This window comes from Aulonocara stuartgranti (genome assembly GCF_965226115.1).
Source record: "Aulonocara stuartgranti genome assembly, chromosome: 16".
NCBI classification, from domain to species: domain Eukaryota; kingdom Metazoa; phylum Chordata; class Actinopteri; order Cichliformes; family Cichlidae; genus Aulonocara; species Aulonocara stuartgranti.
The window spans coordinates 16,972,470-16,995,292 of NC_138952.1; the positions used below are offsets into that span (position 1 = coordinate 16,972,470).

General features: G+C 38.7%; 1 protein-coding gene and 1 pseudogene across 2 annotated transcripts; both read right to left on the minus strand.

Moving 5' to 3' along the window:
• Positions 1-401: 401 nt before the first annotated feature.
• LOC309690734 (lysosomal cholesterol signaling protein-like) lies at positions 402-5,861 on the minus strand (annotated as a pseudogene). The gene is made up of 11 exons (XR_014280760.1): positions 5,841-5,861; positions 5,183-5,266; positions 4,902-5,022; positions 4,699-4,780; positions 4,353-4,443; positions 4,059-4,257; positions 2,879-3,001; positions 2,300-2,395; positions 2,160-2,224; positions 1,820-1,954; positions 402-1,380 (listed from the first exon to the last, which is right to left on the minus strand). The product of XR_014280760.1 is annotated as a lysosomal cholesterol signaling protein-like (transcript).
• Positions 5,862-8,823: 2,962 nt separating this feature from the next.
• LOC309690731 (lysosomal cholesterol signaling protein-like) lies at positions 8,824-21,034 on the minus strand. Its single transcript, XM_082508020.1, has 15 exons — positions 20,513-21,034; positions 19,495-19,894; positions 18,977-19,145; positions 18,725-18,880; positions 17,344-17,427; positions 17,063-17,183; positions 16,860-16,941; positions 16,514-16,604; positions 16,220-16,418; positions 15,425-15,514; positions 15,136-15,266; positions 14,443-14,538; positions 14,289-14,353; positions 10,468-10,602; positions 8,824-10,225 (listed from the first exon to the last, which is right to left on the minus strand). Exons 1-15 carry the CDS (start codon positions 20,973-20,975, stop codon positions 10,030-10,032), a joined length of 2,478 nt encoding a protein of 825 aa, XP_082364146.1. The 5' UTR covers positions 20,976-21,034; the 3' UTR covers positions 8,824-10,029.
• Positions 21,035-22,823: the final 1,789 nt, after the last annotated feature.

Genomic DNA, 22,823 nt, shown 5'->3' on the forward strand with positions numbered 1-22,823 from the left:
GAGAAATGTTCCATAACAAATGCATTACATAATGCAAGAATGAAATCTTTTGTAATAAAAGTTTGTTTTTAAACACGTTATGAATATACAGCCAAAGTGTGATGATGCATTTTTGAATTGCATGCATTTTATTAAAATTTTGCCACAGAAAATGCGCCTTATATATTTTGTTACCTTGAGAGAAAAGAAGATCTGCAGCTGTTCCTAAAAGTGTTTTCCCATCACGCTCAGAAGATATACATTTTCATTGTATATTGCTACCACATTATGTTTCAATATGATGACTGAAAAATGACATTTTTTAATCAAACTGGCCAGCAGTTGCTATGTTAACAATTATAGTTCTGGTTAAAACTTCATAAATAATATCCAGTGAAGGTTTCCAAAGAAATAACATCAAATAACATCATTTGTCCCCTTTATTCATTTGGTGAGTGATTTTTAGTAAAAAACTAACAAAACATGTAAAAGTGTCTTTGTAGAAATTAGGATTGAAAAGGATTAAGTAGAGGAGCGACTTTTTGGACATACACCTCTGTGTGCTTCATCACTCACAGAATGGCATGAAACAAAGTCAAATCAAATCTATGGTGTAAAAACAAAAACATTAAACTTTTGAAAGGTTCATTCCTTGAAATTTAGAATTCCCCTTTTATCCAGTGTGACACATACAGTATACACTGACACACTTTGAATACCAAGTCATCTGGACGTTGTGTTTTCAGTGGGAGAAACGTTTCGTCACTCATACAAATGACTTCTTCAGTGTCTGCTGACGGCAGGTTTCCCCAACATAAACAGTACATTTGCACTGGCACCACTGGCAAACATGTGACAAACATGGCTGTGAGGTCAGTTTCTTGATAATGAGAATGAACTTTTTGGGATTTAGATTAAAATAATTTATTTATGGCTCGTGTTCAAGTTTTAGCATTGTAGCCGTGACTCAGTGTCTCAGAAATGAACTTGAAATGTTGGATGTAAAGACAAACATTTTGAATGAGAGTGTGCAGCACTTTGAACATTTCTCACATTGCCGACAGGGGTCCTCGTTGCTATCACTGTGCCACGATGGTGAATTTAGTAATAGTACGTTGAGTCTCTTGCTGTACAGGAATTTCCTGTTCGAACTGATTTGATTTTCTTTTAGGTTAAAAGAAACCTTTTTCTTTGATGCAAGCAGCTTATGCCATGAAGCGATAATACAGCGGACTATCTTGGAAGCTGTATTCCTGCTTGATGTGTTGGAGCACACCACCCTGTTGTAATCGCATCCCATAGAGTACAGCCTCGCCACGGTCCTGAGCTAAACCAACCTGCAGAAGCCACTCAACAAGTTCACAGCCAAGAAAACAGTCCACCATAGTCTTCTTTCCACACCTGAAAGTGAAAAAAAGAATTCACCCAAAGGATAGTTGTCTGTAAAAGGAGCCACAAGAAACAGAGGAGCAGACAGAACCCACACACAGAAAAATGACTGAATCAGGAATAATTTTGTTTTGAAGGTATTGTGGTTTGTGAGTCACCGAGCATCAGCAAAGGTTTGCCTAGACATTAACAGGAGGTAGCACAAGCTGATCACCAATCGGAAGGGCGGTGATTCAATCCCTGCACGTAAAGGTACCCTTGGGCAAAATACTGAACCCACTGTGTGTGCATGACAAAGTGCTTAGGAAATTTTAAAAAGCACTTGTATAATTGGGTGAATGTGGCTTTTTGTGTGCGTTGAGTGTCCATTAGAACAGAAAGACACTATAAATACCATGTTTATCATCAGTCTTTACCCAGAGCAGTGGTCAGTAAGACAATGTGCTCTCACCTTCTCTTTTTAACGATGTCATGAAAACACTGCTGCTTGTGGTATTTGGTGAACTGGGTGCAGGTCATCCTGATCTCCTCAGATAAATCACTCTGTGGCTGCTCTTCTTGTTTTCCATACCACAGACTGTATAATCTAAACACAGAACAAAATTAAATCAGTGAACACCGTAATATATTGTAAAAACACTGTGTAAAAACTCCTCAGAGTTCAGAGGAGAATGAACAGACTACTTTGAGGTGATAGAAAGGGAGCAACCAAGATATGCAGAAAAGCATCTTTGTATAAAAACTTTTGAATGTGCTTAATAATTTGGCAGTTTCATATAAAAGCCATTTACCTCTTCTTAACTGGCAGTAAAATCAAATGTTTGTCCAGCCCAAAAAGAGCAAAGGAGAGAAGTCCCTGTCAACAGGAAAAGAGAAGCATGACTTTAGTGCTGTGGGTGTGAGTGGGTAACAGGATATTTCTAACACAAACCTGTCCATAGTTGACCACAGCACAAAAGAAGAGCAACTCCAAGTAGAGTCTACCAGGATTGTGGTTAAAGAGCAGCCACACGCAGCTGGACAAATTCTGTGAAAACAGGATGTAAGAAGACCTTTGAACTAGAAATGGTAACTAACGCTGTTCACTGAACCAGCTTGTAGAACCAGCTGAGTGGGCATTCGTTAAAAGAAAAAGACATTTTAAGTGTTTTCTATACATATGTTAATGGTTTTTTTTTCATAAATTCATCTTTTTTATCTGCGGGAATTCCAAGTATCTTTTTCATGTAAGTTCTTAAAAAAAATCTACATGCCCCTAATACACTATTTCTTCATACAGTAATAAAAATATGTAACATTGAATGCAACAGTAAATATAAAGCCAGACACATGACTTTTCTAATGGGGTCTCTGAATGTGTTTCTTAAAGTCTTCCAGTGACAGGAGTTGGAAATTACACAGCTCAGCCATTTGTATCTGATTTGGTTCAAGATGCACTAAATATAATAATGCAGGCGGATGAAGGCTGACTTCATGTCACTGTAGAACTGAAAGGTGGTTGTTTACTCACAGCAAGCAGGCTGACAGTCAGAAGCAGACACATGACGGGCCACTTGTCTGTCTGCAACCTGTTGGAGCTCCTCCACTTGGACAAGGAGGCAGTCTGTGGACTCGCACCCACTCTCACACTGACCTGAGGGGGGCAGCAGCAGAACACAAATAGATAAATACAAACCCTTGTAAAATACAAAAGCATGCAGGTCAGTGACAGTATATACTATACAATATTACACATATACTATGACTTTTACTGTGAAAATGTCTCAAGCCTCCGTTTTTCAGGCTTTCAGAAGGTCTTTCAAAGTTTTTCTTTGGACATCGGTTGCTTTTTCCACTCCTTTTTTAGTCCCTGTACCTGGCCATTTTCAGAGAAATGTTTTGTGACCTAACACTCTACTATGAATCGGTCAAACACAAAAAAAGCACCAAATGGAAGGAATGACCCAGAGTTGTGCCTATGCTTAAAAGACAACTTGGCAAAGAAGTAATTCTGAAGGAAGTTAAACACGGAGAAAAGGCTGAGGTACGTCAAATTATGCAACAGATAGAGGGGTACAACTGTGACAGTCTACAAACCATGTGTAAAACATGTTGGAGGTATCGGGTTTGGAGCTGCATTTCAGTCAGTGGTACGAGGGATCTTGTAAAAACTGAATTACGAATGCTTGTGTTTCAATCAAATAATGGAGTCTTTTATTAAGCGGTTCAAATAGTTTCTCCTCATTACTTGCAGAACTGGTTTACATATACTAGAGTTTGTTGTTTACAGTGGAACTATGACCATGACTCTCGCATTTAGTCAAAACAAAAGCACTGCATGTAATCTGTTCTTTTCTCACATTCCTTTCTTTGCCTGTACAAGCGAGTAATTTTGTGGGTGATATGGAATTTTAACAAATCTGAAACTTACTGTCATTCCTCTGAGGAATGATTCTGTGTGCATGTATATATTGTCCTTTGGTAACTGAAGACCATTTCTACTTTAACTGAAATTGTTTTTGATGGGAATGAGTTGAATGCCACAGACAAGTTGAACTGTGTTGAACTTAAGTGTAGATGACCTGTAGATAAGGTCTTTATTTAGTGCCTCAGATATTCAGTATCCATTAATCTGACAACGTCCTAACTGTTGACGATTTCAGACTAATGAAGCCAGCAGCGTCTGTTAAAGGTTTCCTGACAGGACGCACCTTGATCTCTTGGTGGGGGGTCAGTCTCAAACACGGTCTGGTTTTCGGGTTCATTTTCAATCAAAGGATCTTCTGGAGAGTCAAATGAGTTCACCTCTTCAGTTTGGACATTTTGGGCCCAGCTTCCTCTGCTGAGACACACAAGAGAGCCTCCTCCCAGGAATATGCTGAAGGCAACTACAAATGTGGTGCAGATTATCTGAAAGAAAACATCCAAATTGTATACAGGTTTTATTTCATTATCTGTAATTTCATGGCAGAAAACAGGAAAATGACTTCCCCTGGTATTATTACCTGTGCTCTGCCATAGAAGAAAGCTGCATCAATGACTCCAAACATTTTTTCCCCACAAATGAGCAAAACTGCAGTTATTAAAGCTGGAATCCTGCAACCATAGATAAATTCAAATTCAGTCACAGTATTAAAATATAAAAACCAGGTCAATGGGATTACCCTGAACAACGTGCATGACACTTGGTTGCAGATATACATTTTTTTACTATTTAATTTTAAGTGAGTTGGTGTCATGCAAAATCACATTATATTATGATATATTCATTCATTTACATTGTTGATTGCATCATGAATGTCAGTCTAAACCAAAGTGACGTGTTTTCCAGTCTGTGCACATTCCTCTTACCCCCAGCCCGCAATGACCAACATGCCCGGTGAAACTTTCAGATCCTCAGACTTCAAGAGCACAAGTGAGAGTGCTATCAAACCTTAAAACAACAAAACATCAATTTCAAAATTTGTAGTCACACTACAGATACATCTCACCAGTATGAACCAACATGAATTAGTTCAATGTAGGTTTCCTGTGGTAGATGGTAGTGTGCGTACCTGGCCATATAAAAGTGCTGTAGAGTGAGGTACATAATAAGGCGAAAGTCAGGACCTGACCAATGAAGTTATTTTCCTTCACTACGAAGTTCCACAAGATCATCCCAATGCAAGTCAGAACCTACAGAGAACAAAATAACAAATACAGGCACTTAGTCATTTTTGAATGCCCACAGGTGAGTTCCTTCATATAGATATGATTTATATGATTTACTTAATCATTAGACATATTAGACATTAATGGTGCTATTAGTTTTTCATGAATGCAATACCATGCTTACCTGTGCAAAGAAAAGGTTAACTGTAAACAAGTGAGGCAGCCTTTTGATTTTTTTACTTAAAAACATGACGGCAATAGTCCACACCTGTGAGAGAAAACATGGATTGTAAACAATGCACTATTTTAACCACAGACTTTAGCAAGAATAGTACACAACAGTGTTAGTTGGTTGTTTTTTGTTTCCTGAGGAATGTAAATGGGAAATTACTGAGAACTATGAAACACATGACTCAAAAAAGTAAACACTGTGGGCGAACAGTTAAAGCGAAGAAAAAAACGTTATGTTTCATCACTGCAAATATTATGTCAGTGCAGAAATGAGTTTCAAGTTCTTTTAAAGGTTTACTAATAGGCAAAGAATGAGGAAGTAAGTCTGCAAGTCGGTAAAAAATCTGTGTAGTTAAAAATGCTGAAAACAGGACCTTTTAAGATTCGTTTTCCAAGGTAGTTCAACCAGGTGTTTATCTTTTTACTTTTCCTTTATTTGTCCCAGGTGATAATATCAGATAAACATGAGATCTTGATATGGAAAATAAAGTGATTGAAAGCCCTGCGAGTTATTAAGTGGACTTAGTCTTCACAGAGACCTTAGTCAAGCTAAAATAAAAACAAACAAACATAAAAATATAAAAATCAGATGAAAACAAATAAACAATTACCCAACAACTAGCTGTGGATGGATGTGAATCGTTAGCTGCTGAAATGAAAGCAAAACAACAAAAGATATTTTTGGAAACGTAACCATTGGATGATTAGGTCTTAAAAGGCCTGAGTGCTTGTGTGCCCTAGCTTTGCTGTTCCTAGGACTGCACTATGCCGGATAGTGATGCTGGAGTCACTCACCCAAATTGGGAGTCATTGACCCAAGTGCTCTGGTTACCACAGGCACCACTGTTGCCTTCACCCTTCACCGCTTCTCCAACTCTTTTCTTTGCTCTTAGTATTTCTAAAGCATATAGGGCTCAGAAGTGGTTATACCAAATTTGCTAACAAATTATAATATTATGGATAATTCTATCTCTGCATAAATAATGGGACAGCATGTTTACACTCACAGCTCTGAATGACAAGCTTTGTGTTTGCTGGGATTAAAAGTTACTTACCTATGAATGAAGGTACGGAAACTGAAACACAGGCAGCTTTTGTGTAAATATGTGTGATAATACGACAGAATGTTAGTTCCCAGTGGAGAAGTTAGAGACCAGTTCAAAGGATGATAAAAACCTAAAAAGCTGTGAGATGACACAAAAGTATTGATAATGAACTGTTTCAATTTAAAGTCAATTCAAAGTAGCACAGAGTAGAAGAGCTTTGTTCATATGATATAATCAACAGATCACAAAAGAAGTTTAAATAATTCAATCCTTCATCAATAATTGTATTTTTTACTATTCTTGACCTCTTACAGACTCTAAAAGTCGTCAAATGAAAAAAAGAAAAACAGTTAAAGATCAAATAGGTTGCCATATATCCTTTTACCACAACTTACACTGTGTCCAAAAACTTGAGTTGATTAAATGTTTACAGAGTAAGTTAGTGTAGAGGTACATCCTGTATTTTCACTATAACAAAAGCTTCACTATGAAAAAGCATATCCTGCGTCATTCAAGCACAGAAAGACTGAAACCTGAAACCAGAAATGCAAATCCAGAGCAGATTTAGCTGCACCAACATGTAATGTTGATAAACTGTCACAAAGGGAAACTATTTCCATAGACCTTGTTTCTAAATTCCATCAGCTCACCAGGAATTCAGCTGGTATTGCAACACAATAGCTGGACTGTTCACCCGAATAAGCAAATTAAATTGAAAGACTGACAGAGTTTTTGGGCAAGATGTAGCCATTTTGTAGTGTGAAAGATCAAAAGTAATTGGACAAAGAATAAATGAAACATGTCATATAGCACTTGGGCATTTTAGCCACAAGAGAGCGCTGGCTGTCCCGCTTACAGTACATGTAAGGGATGGATCTTTTTAAAAATGTATTTATTTGTTCTTCTGAGTTTATTAAACCTTTTTGGCTAAGTTAATGCCTTCAGTACAACCTTACTCTCAGTGTCTAAATCGTGTAAATATGCAAATGTAAATGGTTGTTTGCAGTTCTTAAAGGAGAGACATTGTAATTACATTGGACATACAATGGCAATAAACTCATTCATTTATTCAATGTAGCTGAAGTGGTGCAGAACTAAATGAGAACCCCATGAACACAGTGTATCATCATGAGTTTTAGAACAAAAACACTGTGCTACTTGGTTGATGGCTATTCACATTTTCCTCTTCTATAGGTGGATATCGTAACATCTCAAAGCAGTGTAGCATCACAATTAAGATGGGAACATCCACAAATGAGGGCCTATGAATGAAGTAAGTGCTGGTGGGATGCATTTCATCTTCTCACCTGCAGCCACAATGAACGATTGCAGGAGCTGGGAGAGGAAAAGGGTACTGGTTAATGAATAGCTGCACCGAGGGGAAACTAAGATAACATCAGGACAATGGTTTTATGGTCACCACCACTGTTTATGCATGCTATGGTTTTATTTACAGAAGGTCATATCACTGCAGAGACAATGACTAATATCCTGAGGGATGTGGATATGGCATCAGGGCATGCTCATGACCACAGGAAGTGTGCCATCTGTGGTGCTCACAGAACTTCGATCTGCCTGAGGTGCAGTACTTGAGTTCAACCCAAGCACTTGAAGCACTCTTTGACTCCAGCTACCAGCAGGGATCTCCTTGGTTCTTCTTTGTATTCCAGGTCTTTATTTAAACTGTTCATCTTCAGCGGTTGTGAACCTGTGAAAGTAAATGATGAAAGCTAAAAATGTTTAAATTAATTGGGCTGTTAAAGTTTTTTTTTTTTTTTTTAGAATTGCCAAAATGTAAAAGCATAACTTGGCTAAAACGTTCTCACCTTTATAGCAAGTTTTATTTTAGATTTGACAAGACATCCACTTTTACTAATTTACTGAATTAAATACTCAGTGTGGTGTTTTTAATGGATGTGCCCCTTGTAATAAACTTGAATGTAAAACAATGACTATACTTTGCAGACATTTCTAACAATCCATGTTTCTAATAGAATCACAGTAAAAACCTTTGAAGTATATGAGTGCTCAAAGTCTCATTTTTCATAACACATTTTGGGAGCATTTCCACTGCACAATGAATTCAAGCCCACAATTTACCAAAATATGTAACTCGGCCTTTGTGGTCACTAGTTGCTAAAAGTGTGCACCTGGATCACAAAAGGTATAAGGTACTGTAGCTTATGAAACATGGAAAAACAACTTCTACGTGGTGTCGTCAATCCAGATTTTCGGGTGAACTTGTTTTTAAGTTCTGTTCAGAAGGAAATGTCTGTTTACTGTAAAAACAGAGGCCCACATCTACATGCAACCACAAATCGATTCCACAGTTTGACACTAGACTCTTTTTTAAATCAGGCCTTTAAAAAGCAAACAAAAAAACAACCAAAACCTTCTTGTACAATGAACTAGTATGAAACAACTGAGTAATATTCAAAACCATTGTTCATAAAATTGATCAGAGTGAAAAATTCATAAATGCCACATTATAAAATGCAGGTTTAAGTTTTCGCTCAATTGTTCAATAACAAATTCATGAATACACGAGTTAAGGTTTGGTAATAAACCTTTTATTTTATTAGCCAATGTGTGATGATACACATTATATTACAGTAACTTAGATATTTACATACATTCTGTTAATATCAGAGTTAGAAAATTAATTAATTTGCTTGTTTACCTGAGAGAGGGGAAAAAATAACTGCAGCATCTCAAACTTCTAAAACAAAACCCATTTTCAGGTGAAGACTTAGATTTTCTTGCTAACGTTTACTTTTTTATGTGGTTACTGAAATGGACAAACAAAAGCAAGTAAAAATGTTGATCGAACTAGTCAGTTGCTGTTTGTTAAAGCTGTATGAATAATGTACATCACTGTCAAGACCTGTTCAAGTACAGGTTTCCAAAGCAACGATACCTTTGCTTCATGCGAAATTAATAATTAACTGGTGAAATGTGAGTCCTTTCCCTTTATTTATTTGGCAAAATAAAATATTCTTGATAAGAGTGAGGAAACACAAAGGTGTCCTAGTAGATCAATGACTGGATTAAGCAGAGGAGACTTTTTTTTTTCCCCCCCCTCACACGCACTTTTTTTTTTTTTTTTTTTTAAATGAGAACACCTCTTTGTGCTTCATCACTCACAGAATGGCATAAAACATACAAATAAAGTGTCCCGCACTCCAAAACAAAACAAAAAAAAGAAAAGAATCTACTTTTGGAAGCTTCTTCCCTTGAATCACAATCCCAGTGAAGTTCCAGTGTGACACATACAGTATACACCTACACACCTTAAAGAATACCTCTTCTCTGTAAACATCCATCACAATCTGAAGCCTGACCTGATTTTCCTGAAGTGTGTTGCATTAAACAGTAGGCGAGTCACAGCTTTTTCACATAGTCAGGAATTATTCGGCTGCTTTTAAGTTGTATCTCCTTTTGATGTTGCCTCCAAACAATAGATTTGGATGAATAGGAATATATGTGCGCCTCATGTTCAAGTTTTAGCAATGTGGCTTTGACACAGTGTCTCAGAAATAAACTTGTCATTTTGGATATAGAGACTGAGGTGGTTATTATACACTCCTCCTTCCCTTTGAGACAATCTACACACAGCTGCCTTTTTTTTTTTTTGCATTAAAGGGAACAGTACATCGAGTCTTTTGCTGTACAGGAATTTCCTGTTTTGACTGAAATTTCTTTTAGGCTTAAAAAAAAAAAAAAAAAAAGCAGCTCATTTTTTAATGCAAGCAGCTTATGCCATGAAGCGATAATACAGCGGACTATCTTGGAAGCTGTATTCCTGCTTGATGTGCTGGAGCACACCACCCTCTTGTAACCGTGTCCCGTAGAGTACTGCCTCGCCACGGTCCTGAGCTAAACCAACCTGCAGAAGCCACTCAACAAGTTCACAGCCAAGAAAACAGTCCACCATAGTCTTCTTTCCACACCTGAAAGTGAAAAGAAGAATTCACCCAAAGGATAGTTGTCTGTAAAAGGAGCCACAAGAAACAGAGGAGCAGACAGAACCCACACACAGAAAAATGACTGAATCAGGAATAATTTTGTTTTGAAGGTATTGTGGTTTGTGAGTCACCGAGCATCAGCAAAGGTTTGCCTAGACATTACTGGAAAACGCATTTGTCATCAGTGTTCAACCAGAGCAGTGGTCAGTAAGACAATGTGCTCTCACCTTCTCTTTTTAACAATGTCATGAAAACACTGCTGCTTGTGGTATTTGGTGAACTGGGTGCAGGTCATCCTGATCTCCTCAGGTAAATCACTCTGTGGCTGCTCTTCTTGTTTTCCATACCACAGACTGTATAATCTAAACACAGAACAAAATTAAATCAGCGGACACCGTAATATAATGTAAACATAGTCTATTGTGCATTTGCTATATTCATTGTACACTCACTGGCTGCTTTGTTAGGTACACCTGTTCAACTGCTCATTAACCCAAATGTCTAATCAGCCAATCACATGGCTGTAGCCTAGTGCATTTAGGCACGTAGACATGGTCAAGAGAACAAGCTGAAGTTCAAACTGAACATCAGAATGGGGAAAGAAAGGTGATTTAAGTGAATTTGAACGTGGCATGTTTGTTGGTGCCAGACAGACTGGTCTGAGTATTTCAGAAACTGCTGACCTACAGGGATTTCCTTCACAATCTGCTCAAAGAAGTCCTGCTGTTAATTAATGCTTCAATCTTAAATATGATCAACTCATCTCTAATAATCGGCTATGTACCACAGGCCTTCAAGCTGGCTGTAGTTAAACCTTTACTTACAGTGGGGCAAAAAAGTATTTAGTCAGCCACCGATTGTGCAAGTTCCCCCACCTAAAATGATGACAGAGGTCAGTAATTTGCACCAGAGGTACACTTCAACTGTGAGAGACAGAATGTGAAAAAAAAAAATCCATGAATTCACATGGTAGGATTTGTAAAGAATTTATTCGTAAATTAGGGTGGAAAATAAGTATTTGGTCACCTCAAACAAGGAAAATCTCTGGCTCTCACAGACCTGTAACGTCTTCTGTAAGAAGCTTTTCTGTCCCCCACTCGTTACCTGTATGAATGGCATCCCAAGAACACCATACCTACTGTGAAGCATGGGGGTGGAAACATCATGCTATGGGGCTGTTTTTCTGCCAAGGGGACAGGACGACTGATCCGTGTTAAGGACAGAATGAATGGGGCCATGTATCGTGAGATTTTGAGCCAAAACCTCCTTCCACCAGTGAGAACTTTGAAGATGAAACGAGGCTGGGTCTTCCAATATGACAATGATCCAAAACACACCGCCCGGGCAACAAAGGAGTGGCTCCGTAAGAAGCATTTGAAAGTCCTGGAGTGGCCTAGCCAGTCTCCAGACCTCAACCCCATAGAAAATCTGTGGCGGGAGTTGAAAGTCCGTGTTGCTCGGCGACAGCCCCAAAACATCACTGCTCTCGAGAAGATCTGCATGGAGGAATGGGCCAAAATACCAGCTACTGTGTGTGCAAACCTGGTAAAGACCTATAGTAAACGTTTGACCTCTGTTATTGCCAACAAAGGTTATGTTACAAAGTATTGAGTTGTATTTTTGTTATTGACCAAATACTTATTTTCCACCCTGATTTACGAATAAATTCTTTACAAATCCTACCATGTGGATTCATGGATTTTTTTTTCACATTCTGTCTCTCACAGTTGAAGTGTACCTCTGGTGCAAATTACTGACCTCTGTCATCATTTTAGGTGGGGGAACTTGCACAATCGGTGGCTGACTAAATACTTTTTTGCCCCACTGTAAAAAGCCACCCAGCTGTCTTAGCTAATTATAGGCCAATCTCCAACCTTCCTTTCATATCAAAAATCCTTGAAAGAGTAGTTGTCAAACAGCCAACTGCTCATCTGCAGAGGAATGGCTTATTTGAAGAGTTTCAGTCAGGTTTCAGAGCTCATCACAGCACAGAAACAGCTTTAGTGAAGGTTACAAATGATCTTCTTATGGCCTCTGACAGTGGACTCATCTCTGTGCTTGTCCTGCTAGACCTTAGTGCAGCATTCGATACTGTTGACCATAATATCCTATTAGAGCGATTAGAACATGCTGTAGGTATTAGAGGTACTGTGCTGCAGAGGTTTGTATCATATCTATCTAATAGACTCCAATTTGTGCATGTAAATGGAGAGTCCTCTTCACACACTGAGGTCAATTATGGTGTTCCACAGGGTTCAGTGCTAGGACCAATTCTGTTTACATTATACATGCTTCCCTTAGGCAGTGTCATTAGAAGACATAGCATACATTTTCACTGCTATGCAGATGACATCCAGCTCTATCTATCCATGAAGCCAGATAACACACACCAATTAGTTAAACTGCAGGAATGTCTTAAAGACATAAAGACCTGGATGGCCGCTAACTTTCTGCTTCTTAATTCAGATAAAACTGAGGTTATTTTACTCGGCCCTGAAAATCTTAGAAATATGGTATCTAACCAGATTCTTACTCTGGATGGCATTACCTTGGCCTCCAGTAACACTGTGAGGAACCTTGGAGTCATTTTTGACCAAGACATGTCCTTCAATGCACATATTAAACAAATATGTAGGACTGCTTTTTTCCATTTGCCCAACATCTCTAAAGTTAGAAATATCCTGTCTCAGAGTGACGCTGAAAAACTAGTTCATGCATTTATTACTTCTCGGCTGGACTACTGTAATTCATTATTATCAGGATGTCCAAACAACTCCCTGAAAAGCCTTCAGCTAATCCAAAATGCTGCAGCAACAGTACTGACAGGGATGAGAAAGAGAGAGCATATTTCTCCTGTATTGACTTCCCTTCATTGGCTTCCTGTTAAATCCAGAATTGAATTTAAAATCCTGCTCCTCACATACAAGGTCTTAAATAATCAGGCCCCATCTTATCTTAAGGACCTTGTAGTACCATATCACCCTATTAGAGCACTTTGCTCTCACACTGCAGGCTTACTTGTTGTTCCTAGAGTATTTAAAAGTAGAATGGGAGGGAGAGCCTTCAGATTTCAGGCCCTTCTTCTGTGGAACCAGCTTCCAGTTTGGATTCGGGAGACAGACACTATCTCTACTGTACAATATAAAGCGCCTTGAGGCAACTGTTGTTGTGATTTGGTGCTATATAAATAAAATTGAATTGAATTGAACAATCATCTTTAAGGTCCGAATGGTCTGTAAAAATATCCAGTAAGCAGCAGTTCTCTGGGTAATAATGTCTTGCTGATGTCAAAGGTCAGAGGAGAATGGCTAAACGGATTCAAGCTCATAGGAAGGCAAAAGTTACTCAAATAACCACTCACAACCACCAAGATTTGTGAGAAAGCATCACTGAATGCCCAACACATTGAACCCTGAAGCAGACAGGCACCAATCTTGTCAGCTAAGAACAGGAAACTGAGGCTACAATAAACACCAACTCACCAAAATTGGACAATTGCGAGTTATTTGCTGCCACATTCAGATGGCAGAGTCAGAATTAGACATAACCACCATGAAAGTATGAGTCAATCCCGCTTTGTATCAAAGGTGTACGGTGGTGCTGAAGTAATAGTGTGGGGGATATTTCTTGTCTTTCGGCTCCTTACTACCAACTGAACATTGTCGCTGAACCTGGTGGAATGGGAGATTTGCGTCATGGATGTACAGCCGACAAATCTGAAGCAACTGTGTGATGCTATTATTTCAGTTTGGAGGAAATCTCTGAGGAATTTTTCCAGTGCCTCGTTAAATCTATGCTATGAAAAATTAAGGCAGTTAAGAGGACAAAAATGAATCCAACCTAGTAAGGTGTAACTAATAAAGTGGCCAGTGAGCATATAAACCAGCAGGTAAATTTGATTTACCTGCATAAGACTGAAAGCAGTTCTGATGGGAAAAATAAAGTCCAACTTTTACTAGTAAGGTGTACCTAATGAAGTGGCCAGTAAGTGTCTAAAAATGTCTGCATGTGCTTTATAATTTGGCAGTTTCATATAAAAGCCATTTACCTCTTTTTAAACGGCAGTAAAATCAAATGTTTGTCCAGCCCAAAAAGAGCAAAGGAGAGAAGTCCCTGTCAACAGGAAAAGAGAAGCATGACTTTAGTGCTGTGGGTGTGAGTATACAGTCATGAATAGGTAACAGGATATTTCTAACACAAACCTGTCCATAGTTGACCACAGCACAAAAGAAGAGCAACTCCAAGTAGAGTCTACCAGGATTGTGGTTAAAGAGCAGCCACACGCAGCTGGACAAATTCTGTGAAAACAGGATGTAAGAAGACCTTTGAACTAGAAATAGTAACTAACGCTGTTCACTGAACCAGCTTGTAGAACCAGCTGAGTGGACCTTCATTAAAACAAAAAGAGTCCCTCCCTCATATGCCTGCAGTGAATAAGTGAGATCAAATTATATGTTTTAAAACTGGCTTCAGCAATAAGGAAAAGCTTTTAATTTAAGCCCAGAATCAGTAATTTCTCATAATATACAAAAAGGAACTACATGGCAGCTGACACATGAAAGTATACCAAAGCATCTACCAGCAATACCTAGTATCTTTTCTTGTACTTTCAGTTTTTTAATCTAGATGTCCCTAATACACTATTTTAAGATTTCTTCGTACAGTAATAAAAATATATAAAATTCAATGTAACAGTAAATAAAGAGCCAGACGCATGACTTTTCTAATGGGGTCTCTGAATGTGTTTCTTAAAGTCTTCCAGTGACAGGAGTTGGAAATTACACAGCTCAGCCATTTGTATCTGATTTGGTTTGAGATGCACTAAATATAATAATGCAGGCGGATGAAGGCTGACTTCATGTCACTGTAGAACTGAAAGGTGGTTGTTTACTCACAGCAAGCAGGCTGACAGTCAGAAGCAGACACATGAGCACATGACGGGCCACTTGTCTGTCTGCAACCTGTTGGAGCTCCTCCACTTGGACAAGGAGGCAGTCTGTGGACTCGCACCTGCTCTCACACTGACCTGAGGGGGGCAGCGAAACAAATAAGGAAATAATTAAACCTGATAAATTACAAGAATATTCAGTTTGATGCTCATATACTATAAAATGAACTAAATCCTACTGCTTTTTGAAGTCTCACAATAAAAACACTAATGTCAGTTTCTTATCAGTGCAGTACCTGCTTGTGTGGCTGGTGTGCTGCTCATATCTGCACTGATGATCATGTCAGGCAGGGGCTGGGTTGGTGCACAGTCACATACGAGGCATGCTGATAAAGTAAAAAGAAATATTTGGAAGCAATTCTCAGCTTATCTCATTTTACACAGGATGCAGATATTCAATAAAATACAAGTTCCAGGAAAGTAAGTAAAGTACTTTCACTGACTATGAATAATGCATATGAAAATACAGTCCCCCCCAAAAATACTAGTGACAAATATTTTTGCTGATACAACACAAGTACTTACAACACAAGATAATAAACTCTTGTATTGAATCATTCAAACAGTTTCTCTTCACTACTTGCAGAACTGGTTTGCAAGTTTGCAATAATGTGTCTTGCTTACTGGAACTATGACCATGAATCAGTGGCATGTAGCAAAACAAAAGCACTGCATCGAACTTGTTCCTTTCTGACACTCCTTTCTCAGCATTAACCAGCTTCCTTGCTGTAGAGAATTGTGTCTTCAGTACGTCCTTGGGGAAAAAAGATTTTTTTTGTGTGTGTATTTTGCTTTTTGGTAACTGCAGAGACTTTGTCTACGTGATTAACTGAAACCTTATCTGAGAGGAAGGGGTTGCACTGTGCGGCAGTATACTGTAGAAAACTAGTAGATAAGGGTTAATTTGAACTTTGGATTTCCAGTCCAACTTGGCTGTAAACAACTGACATCTCTATGTGCATGCTCAAGTCTTGATCAGGAGATTTAAATTATAACATCTCGCTTCAGACATCTGGCAAACCAGAACGCACCTTGATCTCTTGGTGGGGGGTCAGTCTCAAACACGGTCTGGTTTTCGGGTTCATTTTCAATCAAAGGATCTTCTGGAGAGTCAAATGAGTTCACCTCTTCAGTTTGGACATTTTGGGCCCAGCTTCCTCTGCTGAGACACACAAGAGAGCCTCCTCCCAGGAATATGCTGAAGGCAACTACAAATGTGGTGCAGATTATCTGAAAGAAAACATCCAAATTGTATACAGGTTGTATTTCATTATCTGTAATTTCATGGCAGAAAACAGGAAAATGACTTCGCCGGGTATTATTACCTGTGCTCTGCCATAGAAGAAAGCTGCATCAATGACTCCAAACATTTTTTCCCCACAAATGAGCAAAACTGCAGTTATTAAAGCTGGAATCCTGCAACCATAGATAAATTCAAATTCAGTCACAGTATTAAAATATAAAAACCAGGTCAATGGGATTACCCTGAACAACGTGCATGACACTTGGTTGCAGATATACATTTTTTTACTATTTAATTTTAAGTGAGTTGGTGTCATGCAAAATCACATTATATTATGATATATTCATTCATTTACATTGTTGATTGCATCATGAATGTCAGTCTAAACCAAAGTGACGTGTTTTCCAGTCTGTGCACATTCCTCTTACCCCCAGCCCGCAATGACCAACATGCCCGGTGAAACTTTCAGATCCTCAGACTTCAAGAGCACAAGTGAGAGTGCTATCAAACCTTAAAACAACAAAACATCAATTTCAAAATTTGTAGTCACACTACAGATACATCTCACCAGTATGAACCAACATGAATTAGTTCAATGTAGGTTTCCTGTGGTAGATGGTAGTGTGCGTACCTGGCCATATAAAAGTGCTGTAGAGTGAGGTACATAATAAGGTGAAAGTCAGGACCTGACCAATGAAGTTATTTTCCTTCACTACGAAGTTCCACAAGATCATCCCAATGCAAGTCAGAACCTACAGAGAACAAAATAACAAATACAGGCACTTAGTCATTTTTGAATGCCCACAGGTGAGTTCCTTCATATAGATATGATTTATATGATTTACTTAATCATTAGACATATTAGACATTAATGGTGCTATTAGTTTTTCATGAATGCAATACCATGCTTACCTGTGCAAAGAAAAGGTTAACTGTAAACAAGTGAGGCAGCCTTTTGATTTTTTTACTTAAAAACATGACGGCAATAGTCCACACCTGTGAGAGAAAACATGGATTGTAAATTATCTATTATTGCAAAGACAAAGACTTTACCAGAAATAGTACACTAGTGGTGACTGGTTGTTCATTTTCTGAAGAAAGTAAATGGGAAATTACTGAGAACTATGAAACACATGACTAAACAACAAGCACTCTGAGGGAGCAAACTTCCATCAAGACAGTTTATTCTCTGGGCAGTATCTACTTTTAAGCAGATAGTATTATATCTCGAAGAAAAACATTTTTGTGAGAGTAAGTAATAGATACTAGGTAGTAGGTCATTTATAACCTGAGCTTATTATGTAACATTATACAAGAGTATATTTCTAACTTAATAGGCAGCACATTCTCTTTTCTTTAAAGCTACAAAGGTTTTATCTTTAAAACTTTTCTTTCAATGTGAAAAAAGGCAGATGCCAAGTAAAAAGTGAGATCACAGGTCTAATGTGAAATTTGGATGCAAACTATCATTTGACATTTAGAATTCACATATACCAGTATCATTTCCTGTTGCCAATACAAACAAAGGCAGCAGATATGCAGGCATACTTTTAAAGATAAAGGGCATTTTTTGAAAGTTTGACCTTGGATAAGTGATCAAAGGTCCAAGATAACATGGTATTTAGAATCCCCATATGCCAATATGTAGTCAGTACAACATATTGGCATATAGGGGTTAAGGAGCAGAGATGAGTATATGGGTTACACGAAAAACTTCCAAATCTTCAAATGATTGTTCCATACAAATGTGGCACACTTTGACCATGTGACCCCACTCTACACTCCTACAACACTTCCAAAAATGTAATCTCCTTGGTGGATGTTTAAAAAAATGGAAACATTGAAGGGAAACAATAAAAAAAGAAAACAATGTTGTTTAATCATTGCAAAAAGATAATCGTGGCAACAAGTTTCAGGTTCCTTAAAAGATATATCAACAGGCAAAGAATGCGGAAGCAACTCTGCAAGTCACTAAAACATCTGTCTACTTGCATATCCTGTTAGTGGCATAGACTTTTAAGGTTAGTTTGCCAATGTGGTTTAAACATCTACAAAGACTGCCTGCATCTCTAATTTACTTGTCCTGAATGGTAGAACATCAGAGCAGATAAACAGGAGATGAGTATTAATAAAGCTGACCTTAAAAAGAAAATACAGTCAGTGAGCGCCCTGTGCGTTATTAAGTAGAGGCAACTTTGAGTTCACTATGACCTTAGTTCCCATCCACTGAGATACATTTAAACAGTGATCAGCTGATAAAGAATAGATGATTAGTCAACTAGCTGTGACTCACCAGTGCAACTAAGCTCACGATGCTTATGTTGAAACTGACGTTCTGCAGTGAATTCATTAAACGCTGAGGATCCGTCCAACGGATCGTGAGTAACCAGGCAGAAACATACATTATTGGAGCTGAGAGGAAAGTGCTGATCACCATCCCAGCAGTTACCTGTCAGGAATCAGAACAAAGAAAGCATGCACAGTGAGTTAGAGAGAGAAAGCACAAGGTAGATGGTATGTTGGCAGGAAGCTGTAAAGAACTCACAACTTCTAGCTCTGCGTTATAATAAACGGCATAGATGGCCACACTCGGTGCAGTGGGAAACACTCCATAAAGAAAGGCGTAATCAGAGAGGCTGGAGTGGTTCAAAGTGCTGGTGTTGCGTTTGTCCAACAGATCCACCATGTCCTTACAAATCAGGGGCATTAGTAACCTGAAAGCCAAATCAAGTCATGTACCATTACCTGAAGCTTTATTTAACACTGATGTGAAATGCAGTGTAACTATACAAACTTTACATGCACTGACTAGCATGCTGTGCCTGAGACTACTTAATATGTCATCTATTTGATAACAGCTTTTGGTCAGAGAAAGGTCTGACTCATCTAAAGCATCAGCACAAAACAACATGGTGGGAGCACTTTGAAAAGCCTGAACATGCTGACTCTCTCTAAACTTCCATAGTACACCTCATAAAAATAAGACAAGGTTGTCTGATAACACTAATATCGCCCTCTTCTAGAAAATCAAGTGCAATAAAAATCTAAATTACTTCCACTCACAGTTTTGCTGTAGTAAGTAATATCAGTGTCACCACTGTAGATTTGGTTAATTTCCCCAACTGGCCCACCATGGACAGGCCCAGGTAGAACAGAGCTGCTCCCCCGAAAGAGTTAGCCAAGCCATCCACAAACTGAGCCATGAAGACGGGAATGGTTTGGTGCAGCACAAAGTGGGCAATGATGCCGATAACAACCATAAATACTATGGGGTTCTTTATGACCTGTAAAACTACAACTCCCACAATCACTACTTTGCTCTGTTGATGGTTCCCCTGATCCTTCCACTTCTGGATCTCACAGAGGGCAAAGCCGATGGGATTGAGAAACATCAGGGACACAGGTGCCACCAGGTAGATATACTGGAGGTACTCTGGATATGTACTCTGGTACAGGGCTTCAACTGTGGATGAAGATAAAGCAAAAAAAATAAAAATGATGAAGAAATGTGTAAAAGGTTTAAAACAAAACCGAGCTGGATACCTACAAAATGTTATACAGTAGTTTGTAGTAAAATTAAGAAATGTGAGTGTGCTGCATCATGAACAGGTGATCATAACTCCTATCACTGCAATAGCTTGATTCTATTTCTGACTTTAAGCATAAAGCAGAAAATCAGGCTTAATCTGAAACATCCCAGAAGGAAGACAGTGGATGGAAGTGCTGAAGTGAGTGCAAAACAAAAAGCATCTCTGGCCACGTAAACATTATATAATTAAATATTAAAGATATACAGTTAATGCTAGTCAGTTAATTTGAACTTAAATTGACTTTTTCAACTGGGTGCAGTTTTGATTCACATTATATCTACCACTCTATTTATTTATTTATGGATGAACTTGATGTGAATAAAAGAAAAGCCGCAAAAGCAGTGATATCAAAATCTGTTTGCTAACAAATAATAAAATCCTGGGGAACTGAACTCTGAGTATGATGGATGGGCAAACAATGGGACAACATGTTTACACGTCACAGCTCTGAATGACAAGCTTTGTGTTTGCTGGGATTAAAAGTTACTTACCTATAGGGTATCCCAAAGCAAAATCATTGCTTTGGGTAGCAAAAATTGAGAAGAGCCCAGCCTTACTGTAGCGACTGACGGGGCTGGCTACTATCAATGTGAGGATGCAGACGAGGAAGAACACGCACACTTTGGCGATGAGGATGCTCCAGAGAAATGGCCAGATGACATTACCAAAGTCCAGCAGCACCATGTTCTTGAACAACAGTGCTGGAAGAGCAAACTTGGAAACAAAACTCCCCAATCCTTTGGCCTGGGTGGAGGTGATAATGTTTGCCCTCCCTGCGATGTACCCGCACAAAATGATCCCAAAGCATTCCAGGAGAGCCGGGAAGAGCCTGTCGATGGACATGCTGGAGGACAGGGCAGAGGAGTCCAGCTCCTCAGATGAAAAGTTGAAGCTGCGGCTTCTTTCCGGTGCCTCCATCATTATGTTGACCCTCCCTCTGCCGCCAGCTGTCATGTCTGGTTTGCCGTAACGGTAATCCCCTCCTCCTCACCAGTCGGCACTGTCAGTCACTAGAGACAGAGGAAAACTTTCACTTATAACCTTTAAAATCACCGGTTCAGCTGTAATCTCATTACACACGTAGAGCTAACTACGTCAGTTAACCGAAATAATATCGTATATTAACAAGACTGCTTTTAGAGAGGTTTTAACGTTGTTTACACATAGTTAAAAATCACTGCAACCGATATAACTTGTATATATCTTTTTAATAATGCAGTCTCACCTGTCTGGCAGCGGTTGAGCACCCATGCGCTAGTCATATTTAGGTAGCCGTCAGTTAGCCAGCGAGCTAACGTGAAGCTGGAGGCAGATACTAATCAGAGCTTCTTACCGATCCAAACTTCGCCTTCCACCTTTACTAACTTCTTAAAAATAACTTGACACTAGCGCTCTTCTTACTGTTACGTGACCGCGTTGCTTAATATCCAACCCACAAGTTTCATTAGCCATGATTTGTCAACACATCTCAACCAATCATTTTTCAAGATAGTGAAAAGAGGCGTGGCGTAGCGCCTTCTTTCTATCCTTTTCGAAAACAACGTAAATACGTATAAGAGACGAAAGATGGCATAACTATGACCACTTATTTCCGCAGTGCTGACAGACAGGCTTGAAGGATGCATTTTAACCCAAACATAAACTTAGTAAAAGTTTAGTTTACCAGACGCCTACCTAAATTTAAACTGCTTAAAAACTTTAAAGTCTGGAAAGCCCCTGTACGGGGAAATTCAACCGCCACCTCACAACAGCCAAGTATGGTAGAGTATCGTCTACAAGTCACATGACCAATCATCGCTACGAAAGACTGAAGACTCTTAAATGACTAAAAAGCATTTAAATGCTAATTTTCAATTAAGCAAAAGTTTTGTGAAAAGGGTGTATCTGCATGTTATGCCAAATTATAGTTTTAAAAAGGCTTTAATCTAAAAATGACGAGAACCACAGTTATCATCATAAAAATGATGACAGTGATGGAAAATGTTAACATTCAGCCCTTCTCACGTGCTGAATGGAAGGATCCTGTTTTGTCTCCATATAATCTTTTAATACAAGATATACTTAACTGTACGAGTTATCTTTTGCATGAAATGTTCTGTCTTCTGTGATCATAAATCTTTCTGTGTTTTTTGTTATTCTTGGTCACGAGCTATGCAGACTTTTGTTGCAGTTGCATGTTAGTCAGAATGGTGAGTGTGGTTCAAGCTGTCAGGAAGGTAGATATAACTAAAACTATCCCTTGTAACAACCAAGGTATGTAGAAAAGCGTCTCTGAATGCACAATACATTGAACTCTGAACCAGATGAGAGCCATTCCTGTCAGCTAAAACACTGAAAAACATGCAGGTGAAAAATCTGCACCAACTGTGTGATGCTGTCATGTCAACATGAACCAGAATCACTTAGGATTGTTTCCAGCACCTTGCTGTGGACCCAGTAGCAAATTGTAAAGCAAGGAACAGGGGAGAACAACATCTCTAGTATTACATTCAAATGAGCACAAAGCATGGCAGTATCATTTATCTGGGATGTGGGAGTATATCAGGGAAATTAAAATGTTGATATACTCTCCCAAGTATCTTAACTGTGGAATGCACATTTTATACAACCTATAAAACCCAGAAATACCACAAATTTAGTCTCCTGTGTGCCCACAGAGTTAAGTAAAAAAGTTAGCTAATGCCTGTGTCACATGCACCTGTCAAATAATTGCTGTGAACTGAGGAGCCAAGAGCTAAGTAAGCATGTAAAAGCACATTACAAGTAAAAGTGGACAGGTACAGAATCTGCATTTTTTACTTG

Excerpts from the sequence above, each read along its gene's own strand:
- LOC309690731 (XM_082508020.1), bottom strand. The coding sequence starts at position 20,975 with ATGACAGCTGGCGGCAGAGGGAGGGTCAACATAATGATGGAGGCACCG. Across the intron at positions 19,895-20,512 it reads TGCTTTGGGATACCCTATAG|TTGAAGCCCTGTACCAGAGT; the intron begins GTAAGTAACTTT and ends CTTCATCCACAG. Across the intron at positions 10,603-14,288 it reads TTACTGCCGTTTAAAAAGAG|ATTATACAGTCTGTGGTATG; the intron begins GTAAATGGCTTT and ends TTCTGTGTTTAG.